Raw genomic sequence first — 11,001 nt, forward strand, 5'->3', positions numbered from 1 at the left:
GGGCTCATGAGGACACCTGGATGTCCCGGGCTGAGCACACGGAGCCTGTGGCCCCGGGCACCCCAAGGATGATGCCTGATGCCCCCCAAGCCCGCTGTCACCCCCCCCTGCTCCTGCCCAGCCCTCCCCTGGCACAGGGAACAGGGAACACGGTGCCTCACCAGCTCCTGTGTCTCTGACTGGAAGATGGAGTGGACCCCGATGATGAAGGGGGTGGGGGTGCTCAGCACCTCCAGGAGCTGGGCGGGCAGGATGGGCACGTAGGTGAAACTGCAACCAGAGAGAGCCTCAGTGCAGCCCCTGAGCCCTGCCCCAAACCCAGCACCAGCCCCATCCTGGCTCCAGAGGGGGGGTGAGGTGTGCCCAGGCTGCCCCTGGCACTCCCAGCCCCTCGGGCAGCCCCTGCCCACGGCTCCTGAAGGCTCGTGGACACTTGTCCAGAGGAACTGTGGCCACCCCATCCCTGGAAGTGTTCTGGAGAGGGACTCTGGACAAGACCAGAACAAGGGGGAATGGCTTCCCACTGACAGAGGGCAGGGTCAGATGGGATACTGGGAAGGAATTCCTGGCTGGGAGGGTGGGGAGGCCCTGGCACAGGGTGCCCAGAGAAGCTGTGGCTGCCCCTGGATCCCTGGAAGTGTCCAAGGCCAGGTTGGAGCAACCTGGGCTAATGGAAGGTGTCCCTGCCCATGGCAGGGGTGGCACTGGATGGGCTTTAAAGTTTCTTCCCACCCAAACCCTCCTGGGACTCCATGATTCCATAATTCTATGCTATGATCCCACTGAGAGAAGGGAAAGGGATGGATTCTGGAGGCAGAAGCACCTCTGGCCTCTCCCATGTGCACCACAGGGTGATTGCACAGCCCTGGATCACATCCCATCCTCTGATGGGATTGCTTCCCTCTGCCAAGAGCTGCCCCAGCCAGGAACAGGGCTGGGGACACTGCTGGGAACACCTCACTCCTTATGGAATCAGGGAATATCCTGGGCTGGAAGGGACCCACAGGGATCATCAATCCAACCCCTGGCCCTGCACAGACACCCCAACACTCCCCCCTGTCCCTCAGAGCATTGTCCAAACCCTCCTGGAGCTCTGGCAGCCTTGGGGCTGTGCCCACTGCCCTGGGGAGCCTGGTCAGTGCCAACCACCCTCTGGGGGAAGAACCTTTTCCTGAGATCCAACCTGACCCTGCCCTGACACAGCTCCAGCCCTTCCCTGGGTCCCGTCCTGGTCACCAGGGAGAACATTTCCCAGCTCAGCCCATCCTGCCTGGAGAGGAAGGAGGCAGGGCTGGGAGATTCCCCAGTCGCACTGGGAGGCAGGAGAGCTGGCACAGGGTGGAGCGTGGGGGGCTCAGGGACCCCTCACCTGTACTTGAGGGGGAACATGAGAGCCAGGAGAGCCCTGCAGGCGTCTGTGAGCCTCTGGTAACTGCTGGAGAGGAACAGGATCTTGTGCTCGGTCAGCGCCGCGCAGAACAGGAACAGCACGTTGGTGATGCCTGGGCAGGGCATGGGAGGGCACTCAGAAACGGGGGGAATCCCTCCTGCACCCCTCCAGAGACTCCTGACCCGCCCCCCAGGGCTGGAGACCACTCCCCATCCCCACACCCTGCCCCAGAGAGGAGCTCAGCATCCCCCAGAGAAGCCCCTCTTCCCAGAGATGCTCCCACTGCTCCCGGGCTGCCCCAGTCCTTTACTGGGAGGCACAAGGCCAACACCAGCTCTGGGCTCTCCTCCTGCACCCAGGCTGCTCCTCGTGACTCCTGCCCTGCATCCCACCCTCCTGGAAAAGGGTCTGGGGAGGCTCTGGAGCCCCAAGCCAGGTGGGAATGACCCGCAGGGACCATGGCAGGGTGGGGCCGGGTCTCACCGAGCTGGCGGAACAGCAGGGCCACGCTGCAGCTGCTGACAGGGAGAGAGTCATTGATGGGAGTCTGGATCACCTGCCTGTCCCCTGCTCCCAGGGAGATCGTCCTCTGCAAGGGAACACATGCCTGGTCACTGGGATCGCCCCGGCACAGCACCAGGACAGGGCAGGGGCAGCCAAACCCCCCTGGTGCAGGGGACAGGGCACCCCCGGCACAGCCCCTGCCCCCAGCACGGCTGGAGCGCGGCTGCTGCGGGAAGAGGGAAGAGAAAAGAGGGAAGAAGGAAGAGGAAAGAAGGAAGAGGATGTTGCCACTGAACCCCTTGGGTGCCTCAGTGGGTCCATGGGCTGAGGGGAGGAAGGGCACCTGTTTCAATATTCCCATCTGGCACCGGCGACATCCCAGCGGCCCCAAGATCCGCACGGAGACGTGGGACATGATGGATCCCCAGGACTCCAGAGCTCCCCAGGCCACGGGGGCTCTCCAGGCCCTTGGACCCAAGGGGAGCAGCTCCCCTGTCTGTGCCCACCCAGCCCTGCTGTACCAAGGAGCAACAGGAGCAGACCCTGTTACCTCCCGGTGAAGGGACGGACAGACAGGGCACAGACTCATTGCTTCTTCCCCAACACCACTTGTCATTCCCAGACTGAACCCATTCCCAGTTGGCACAGGGACGCTCACACATCCCAAGGCTCCCTCTAGGCTGCAGGGGCTGGGGCAGGAGCAGAGCTCTGGCCCTTCTCCTCCTTTTCCCACACCTCTCCAGGGAACACGCTCCTGCAATAGCAGGTTTCGCCACCTCCCCGCAGCCACAAGAGTTCCCAGATCCCACCAGGAACAGCCCCAAAATCCAGTGCTGGACGGGGCCATGGCCGAGCAGAGCCAGACCCCTGACCTGCTCCTCCAGCCCAGCTTTCACAACCCCCAGAACACACAGAGAGGCAGATGGGCCAGCCAGGAATGAATGCAGCCCCTTCCCGGAGCCCAGGGACATGTCCCGGGACACACACGGACACAGACACCCGAGGGTGCCCTGAGACCACCAGGACACGGGTCTGGGTGGGCCACACTCAGAGCAATTAACAGAGAGGCTGTTAACGAGGGGACAGACCCCAAGGTGGGAAAGAAATGTGGGAAAGAAATGTGGGAAAGAAATGTGGGAAAGAAAAGAAGTTCGTACCGCTGCTTCGTCGTCCGCGTCAGGCTGAGGTGGGACAGACAGAGAGCACAGTCAGTTAGGACACACGGACAGTGGGACAACGGGACAAGGGGCACACGGACACGGGCAGAGCCAGCCACGAGCAGGGACAATGCTCAGAGAGGAGCCCACACACACAAACACAGACATGGAGTGAAAGCCATGGCTACAGCACTGGGGAAGAGCCTTGGACACGGCAGGAGAACGGGTAAAGCACGGGAAGGGAAGGGAAGTGCCACCAAACTGTCCCCCCCGTCACACAGTCCCTGTTCCCACAGCACAGAGCGGCCCTGCCCCAGCTGGGGGGATGGAGCTGAGCCAAACCCAGCGAGCCACAGCGGCTGCAGAAGCCGCCCTGCCCCGGCCAGCCCTGCTCGTCCCGCCGGGGAGGAACCGCATCCGGGCAGATCCCACGGGATTGCATTGCAAACCCAGGGTGCCTGGCACAGCCCCTGTGCCCTGGCAGTGGGCAGCACCCTGCTCTCCTCTCCAGAGAACTGGATAGGCCTGGCTCCATCCCTCTCCCGCAGACAGTGGGAGCAGTGCCGGGATCTGCATCGCTCTGGGTGCTCAGAGGGAGCCCCAAACCCACGGCAGCTCCAGGGGCTCCTGCCCAAAAACCTGCTCAGACACGGGGGCAGGAAGCAGAATCCCCTCAGGGTCACGGGCACAGGGGGAAGGAAACCCCTCTCTGGAGGCACTGGGGGTCTGTGGTGCTGCCCCAGTGCCCTGTGGTGTCATCCCAGTTCCCCGTGGTGCTGCCCCAGTCCCCCGTGGTGCTGCCCCAGTTCCCCGTGGTGCTGTCCCAGTGCCCTGTGGTGTCATCCCAGTTCCCCGTGGTGCTGTCCCAGTGCCCTCTGCTGCTGTCCCAGTGCCCTCTGGTGCCGTTCCAGCCTCACCAAGACTCCTCCACTAGGATGTGGGATAATTAATGTCACTTTGTGCTGGAGGAAGAGGAGCTCAGCTGCAGGGGGAGACAAGCACACCTCTCTGGTGACATTTGAGGTGTCACCACGGCAGGAAAGCCCCAGGGCATCACACTGCTGTCCCCAACCTCCTGCCAGAGGGTCCAGCTGGGCTCTCCCTCTGTGCCATCCCCAAGGCAGCTTTGGCTGACCCCCCCTGTCCCATCTGCTGAGCCCAGCTGGGCTGCCCGGAGCAGGAGGAGCTGCTGGAGGGACACTTGGTTCCAAGGGGGGAAAGGGGGTGTGATGGCCTGGGCTCTGGGCACAGGAATGGGCACAGGCCCAGGCCCAGGAACAGCCCAGGCTCCGAGGAGAGCTCCAGGCTGCCCATCTGGCATGGCTGGCCCTCCCTGGCCCCGTGTCCCCACAGCTGCCCCAGCCCTGCTCTCACAGATGGCCCGTGACCACTCGGCCCCGGAGCAGCTTTCCAGGAGTGCAGGAGCGACCACGGAGCATGGAATGTGTTTGCACAGACTGACCAGCACCCACGTCAGCCGCTGCTCGAGCCCCCGGTCTCCTTCCCAAGGGAGCCAGGACCACACTGCCAGGATGGGGAAGTGCAGCCCAGCCAAGCAGCAGGACCTGCTCAGCTGAGAGGCTCCACGTCACGGAATTTTGGTGTTTGTGCTCCGAAGCACTTGGGAAGGCAGCAGGGGACGGAGCCAGGCCCTGCCCACGGGTCCCACTCGGCTCACCTGGCACAGCAAACCCAGAGCTCAGCTGAGCAGGACCCCCCAGCCCGGCTCTGACAGGGCTGCTGAGGGGGCAGAGCACGGAGAGGGAGAGGGAAGGGCACGGAGAGGGAGAGGGAGGGGCAGGACACCCACCTGTGCTCCCCCCGTGATGGGGATGGTGCAGGTGAGGAGGTTCCCGATGACATTCTCCAAGGACACGCTCAGCCCGTCCACGTAGATGGTGTAGATCAACCCCAGGCTGTTCTGGAGGGGGGAGCAGGGCACGGATGAGCAGGGCTGGGAGCTGGGGAGACCCTCCAGCGTGGAACCCCAGCCCCTGGAGGGGCTCCCAGGGCTTGTCCCCGGGCCAAACACAGCCTGGGATTGCCAATCCTGGGTGCAGCGCTCCAGGTCTTCCTCCTCCTCCTCCACAGGGATGGGATATTCGGCACGTGCTCCGTTTGCTTCCAGCCAGCAGCACGTCCCCAGCCCCACACTGACCCCCTGGGAGCAGCAGGGGCTTCCCACAGCTCCATGAGCAGAGTGGCTGGGAACACCCGGGCTCTCCAGCCCCTCAGCACTCCCAGCCCACAAATACTCCAAGGAAGGGATGGGAAGGAGACCCTTTCCCACCAAGGGCTGGTCAAGGTTCCCAAAATCTGGGCAGTGCCCCTGACAACACACTTTGACTCTGGTCAGCCCTGGGTGGCTGTTGTAGGTTCCTTCCACAGCTTCTCTGGGGAACCTGGGCCAGGGCCTCCCCACCTCCCAGCCAGGAATTCCTTCCCAATATCCCATCTCTCCCTGCCCTCTGGCACTGGGAAGCCATTCCCTGTGTCCTGTCCCTCCAGGCCTCATCCCAGGTCCCTCTCCAGCTCTCCTGGAGCCCCTTTAAGCCCTGGAAGGAGCAAAGGGGCTCTCAGCTCTCCCTGGAGCCTTCTCTTCTCCAGGTGAACACCCCCAGCTCTCCCAGCCCTGTCCCCATGGACACAGCCCAGCTCCCAGCTCCCAAACCCTTCCCAGGCACACAATGCAGCACCTTCACACAAACACAGCTGGCAGAGACCAACACTCTGCAGGAACAGGCTGTTCCTCCCTGTGTTCCATTAACCAGGTGGGTCCAGGCTGGCACTGGGGGGGCCCTGGCTCCGTGTCCCGTTCGGGGTCAGCACAGCTGGGCCCGGCTCTGGATGCAAAGGGCAGGATGGGAACGGGCCACGCTCCCACAGGGGCTGTGCCAGGCTGTCCCTGCAGCTTCCTCGCTCCCAGAGTCAGGAAGCCTTTCCCAGCATTGCTCCCCCATCCCGGACTCACCCTGAACACCTCGGCGTGGTCCAGCCGGGACACCAGCACCAGGCTCTTGGGAGCGAAGAGCTGGGCAGGTTGGACGGGAGACGACGGCTCCTCCTCCCCTTCCTCGCCCTCACCATTCCTGGGGTGGCTCTGGGGCTGGGGAGACACACACCAGCCAGGGCACGGGGTTAAAGGGTGCTCTTCCCTCTCCCAAGATCCCAGTGCCAGGGTCCGGATTCCTCCGGCACAGGGAAGTCGGGAACCGCTGCTTTTCTGCTGCTGACCCCCCTTCCCACCCGGCCACGGATTCCCCTGGCACGGGGAAGGCAGGAACCACTGGCCAGAGCTAAATGCAGCTGGATGCTTCCCCCAGGGCTGCTGACCACCCTTCCCACCCACCCCCAGCTTCCTCTGGCACAGGGAAGGCAGGAACCACTGGCCAGGGCCAACGGAAGCCCGATGCTTCTCCCCCAGTGCTGCTGCCCACCACTCCCACCCATCCCTGGATTCCTGTGGCACGGGGAACACAGGAATCACTGGCCAGTGGGATGCCTCCCCCCAGCACTGCTGCCCCCGTCCCAGTGCCCCCAGCACCTGTGGGCTCTCCACGGCCTCCCAGAAGGTGAAGCAGGCGCAGTAGTGCCGCTCCGAGTTGATGTCGGTCAGCACGGCCACGAAGAAGGTGGGGGGGTTCCTCTCCGGGAAGAGCTGCCAGCCGCTGGGCTGGCAGAACTGTGGGCAGGGAGGGCTGGGGTCAGAGGGGCTGCCAACCACTGCCCCTCAACCCCCGCAGCCCCTGGAGGGGGTGAGAGCAAACCCCGACCCCACCGGCCCCGGATCCCGGGAACGGGGAGCTCGGTGGGGCACCACGTTGCAGGGAAGGGCAGCTCCGGGATCTGGGAATGGGGAGAGCACCCTCCCCTCACCCACTGCACCTCGGGCACCCTCCTGACACCCTGGACCGGCTCCTGGGAGTTCCCAAACCCCCTCCCAGGGGGGAAACAGGGCCAGTGCCGTCCCCTCCTCTCCGCAGGGGCAGCTGGAGCTGCTTGGAGAAACCCAGGAGGGAAGAAAGGGTGATGGGGCACCCCAGGCAGGATGGGCACCCTGCACCCAGCCACGGGAGCCCAACACAGGAGCTGTGAGGGGCTTGGCTGGGCGAGGGGGCTGATGGCACCTGGCACTGAGTCCCCCCTGCTTGCTGGGCTCTGCACAGCTCTGCAGCCCCCCTGGCACCGGTACCAAGCCCCCCAAACTCTGCACAGACCCCCAGGCCCACCAGGGCACCGAGCCCCCCAGGCTCTGCACACCTCCAGCCCACCACGGTGCCAGGCACCAGGCAACCACACGCTGGCACCACAAGGTCAGGAAGGAAAGGACATGGGCACCAGGGTGGCTCCAGGAGGTGGCACCGCTCCCCTGGGCACACACTGCCCTTGGCTGTGCCACCACCGCCCTCCCAGCACCTCCCAGTCCCGCTGGAGCTGCCACTGGGACTTCCCAAACACCCCCTCCCAGGGCCGGGGGTAATTCCAGCCAGCGGCCCCCAGGACTCCCCCAGGTTTCCAAGTCTCGAGGGGGTTTTTCTGCATTTCCTCAGCCCCTGTGGAAAATTCCCGGCAGTGCTGGGACCTCCCTGGGTGAGGGACAGCTCGGCTCCTTCCGGGGCCACGCCGAGGACAAGGGACTTGAGCAAATCCGAGGACAAGAAGGAGGTGGCACCAGGGCCAGACCAGCCACAGGGCCCAACACATGAGGAGTCACTGCTCCAGCCCAAACCCTCAGGAATCCAAGTTCCCACCTGGTGAGTTTTCCAGCTGTTCACCACTCCCTGTGCTCGTGGTGCCCATGGAGCCTCCTCTCCTCCCCGGTAAGAGCTGGACACTTGGCCACGGGGCAGGAGCTTGGATCTCCCCAGACACCCAAGATGGGAAGGGAGGCAAAGGCACCTGAGAAGCTGCTTCCCAGGCTCTGCCAGGGCTGTCCCTGTAAAGCTTCCCGGGCTCTGCCAGGGCTGTCCCTGTAAACCCCTGTCTGGGAGCTCTCCATCCCAGTGCTCCTGCTGTAGGAGGGTTTGGCTCAGCAGCCACGGGGGTGAGCACACGGTGTCACTGTCCCCACACGACAGTTCCCCCCCTCACTGGGCTCCACCACGAGCCCCCAGCTCAGCACAAACATCTCCTGGGCATCGCAGGAATGAGGAGCCCAAAGCCCACGGAGCTGCTGCCCCCCAGGAATTTGCTGCTGGGTCACAGATCACAGAGTCCCAGCACGGTCTGGGTGGGAAGGGACCTTAAAGCCCATCCATGGGCAGGGACACCTTCCACTAGCCCAGGTTGCTCCAAGCCCCGTCCAACCTGGCCTTGGACACTTCCAGGGATCCAGGGGCAGCCACAGCTTCTCTGGGCAACCTGGGCCAGGGCCTCCCACCCTCCCAGCCAAGTGCCACATCCACACAGCTTTTAAATTCCTCCAGGGATGGGGACTCCACTACTTCCCTGTCTCCTCTTCCCCTCAATAATTTTCCAAAACCTGAAGTATTTTCCAGCTTCAGCAAAAAACATGACACACAATTAAAAGGGAATTTCACCAAGTCCAACAGATTGAGTCACATCCACGCCTCAAAGCTCATCCCCTCCCACGTGGACACCTTCCACTAGCCCAGCTTGCTCCAAGCCCCATCCCACCCAGCCTGGAACGCTTCCAGGGATCCAGGGGCAGCCACAGTCCCTCCAGGCCCTTGTCCAAAGTCCCTCTCCAGCTCTCTTAGAGCTCCCTTAGGCACTGGAAGCTGGATGTCTGGAACGCTGCCAGAGGTGGAACAGATCTGGAGGCCTGGGCGCACCCAGTGGGTGCCAAAACCATCCCAGAGCCGCCCCAGGACACGGGAAATCCTGCGCCGTGTCAGGCAGACCTGTGGGATCACGGCAGGGAAAGACACGAGGCCCAGCACCATGGAAAGGATCCAAAAGGGAGAGTGGGAATGGCCCTGACCCTCCCTGGAGCACACAGAAGCCCTGGATTTACAGGAATCTCCGCTCCCATCGCACACCTCACTCGGGGCCGTGGCAGCCGCTGCCACCAGGATCCCTCTGTTCTCCCGCTGCTCCCCTGGGAATGCCCACTCCAGGCAGCTCCAGGGGCTCTGGAGGAGAGAGCTCTGGGCAGGGAGGGAGGAGCTGTGGCAGGGACACATCCACATCCTGTGTGTGTGTCCCCAGAGGAACCGGATCCACAAACAGACACGAGATGTTTCTGTTTGGAATTGCAAGGCCAGAAGCTACAAATTGCAGCTCCCTGACACCCCAGAAGGGCCCTTTCTCCCCCAAAAAGCTGCTAAAAAGAACCAGCTGTGACCGCAATGTCACGTCCCGCCCAATCCCCCAGGATCAGCTCCCTTGGATTTTCGGGAGCTGTTCCCCCCGGGACACCTCAGAGAGCTTGTGGGAAGCCCTGGAGCCACCCCTGGCTCCCAACAGGACAGGGCTCCAATTGTTTAAATTCCAGGGATTTTTTGGCTGGACGGTTTGACCCCTGGGGAAAAAAAGCAGCTTTCCGCAGCTTTCCTCCTGTTTTGGGACCGTTCCCAGGTCCCTGCAGACACCAGGAAACTCAGACCAGAAAAATAATGTGTATTTTTTGCCTCGCACAAAACAGCCCAGAAAACTCGGGAATTGCGCTGGAGTTTTTGGGGAACACGGGATGGGAAGAGGGGCCGGGCACTGTCGATCCCAGTGATGACAGGAAGAGGAGCCAGTTGCTCCCACTGATCCCAGGCACAGCATGGGATTTGGGAAGAGCTTCCATTCCAATTTAGCAACCGAGGGGAACAATCCCACTCTCCTGGTTTGGAGGATCCCATGAAGCAGCACATCCAGTTGGGTGTGCCACATTCTGGGAATGACCCGGCACTGAGCTGATCCCAAAGGACTGGGACACAGCTGGTGACTGCAGCCTGAGCTCTGGGAGGGATCCAGGCCCCAGCAGCTCCTCGGGATTCCCCCTGCTGGGAGGGGGCAAGGCACCGGGAAAGGCCTGGTCACGCTGGTGAGGCTGCACCCCTGGCTCCTCCAGGAAACATTCCAGCACCCCCAGCAGCTGATCCCAGGGGAGGAGGGGGAGCACAGAGGCCGGGAGAGGAGCCAGCACGCTGGATCCCACCATTTCCAGAGTGTTCTGCAGCTGGAGCTGCACTGGGGGCAGGTGGGAACCCCTCTCCCCATCAGACCCTGTGGGATGTGTCCCGGTGTCACCCACCCCGGTGTCACCCGAGGGTCCCCAGGGACAGGGACTCACCAGCTCGATGCCCTGTGGGAAGGGGTTGTCCTCCCAGTCCTTCTCCGGGAAGCGCTGGAGGATCTGTCCCTGTCCATCCCCGCTCCCTGCAGAGACAAGAGACGGATTAGAGGACCCCCAGCCCCCGGGAATGCCAGGCTGGAAGCAACACTGGGATTAGGGAGCAGGTAGCAGGAACCCCTGTTGGCACAGCCACCTCTGGGAATGCCAGGCTGGAAGCAACACTGGGACGTTCCAGCACCACGTCAGCCCTCCATGGACACAGGCAGCACAGGAGAGACCCCAGCCCGTCCCACAGGCACGGTGGCACTGCCCACCCCGGCAGGGAATAGCGGCAATTCCAAGGGATCCGGGAGCAAACAGCTCCTCAGATAACGCGGGGCAGCACCTCCGGTCACGTTCCAGGCCAGGCTTCCTCCCTCGTGACACACACAGGGATCACACACCCACAGGGATCACACACCCCACAGGGATCACACACCCCACAGGGATCACACACCCTGATCACACACCCCATAGGGATCACACAGGGATCACACACCCCAACAGGGATCACACACCTGACAGGGATCACACACCCGACAGGGATCACACAGGGATCACACAGGGATCACACACCCCACAGGGATCACACACCCTGACAAGGATCACACACCCGACAGGGATCACACAGGGATCACACACCCCAACAGGGATCACACAGG

At 63.1% G+C, this 11,001-nt stretch overlaps 1 protein-coding gene across 1 annotated transcript in view; it reads right to left on the reverse strand.

Annotated features, from left to right (window-relative positions):
* SBF1 (SET binding factor 1) overlaps nucleotides 1-10,435 on the reverse strand; it is a gene marked incomplete at its 5' end in the record, with an annotated part of 36,639 nt that extends 26,204 nt beyond the window's left edge. The window contains 8 exons of the mRNA XM_027702213.1: nucleotides 162-270; nucleotides 1,370-1,502; nucleotides 1,874-1,979; nucleotides 3,052-3,075; nucleotides 4,862-4,972; nucleotides 6,023-6,157; nucleotides 6,596-6,733; nucleotides 10,298-10,435. Coding sequence (XP_027558014.1) covers nucleotides 162-270; nucleotides 1,370-1,502; nucleotides 1,874-1,979; nucleotides 3,052-3,075; nucleotides 4,862-4,972; nucleotides 6,023-6,157; nucleotides 6,596-6,733; nucleotides 10,298-10,435 — 894 coding nt within the window. The remainder of the gene's footprint in view (nucleotides 1-161; nucleotides 271-1,369; nucleotides 1,503-1,873; nucleotides 1,980-3,051; nucleotides 3,076-4,861; nucleotides 4,973-6,022; nucleotides 6,158-6,595; nucleotides 6,734-10,297) is intronic.
* Nucleotides 10,436-11,001: the final 566 nt, after the last annotated feature.

The sequence above is a fragment of the Neopelma chrysocephalum genome, unplaced genomic scaffold (genome assembly GCF_003984885.1).
Source record: "Neopelma chrysocephalum unplaced genomic scaffold, ASM398488v2 Primary Assembly neopelma1_181, whole genome shotgun sequence".
NCBI classification, from domain to species: Eukaryota; Metazoa; Chordata; class Aves; order Passeriformes; family Pipridae; genus Neopelma; species Neopelma chrysocephalum.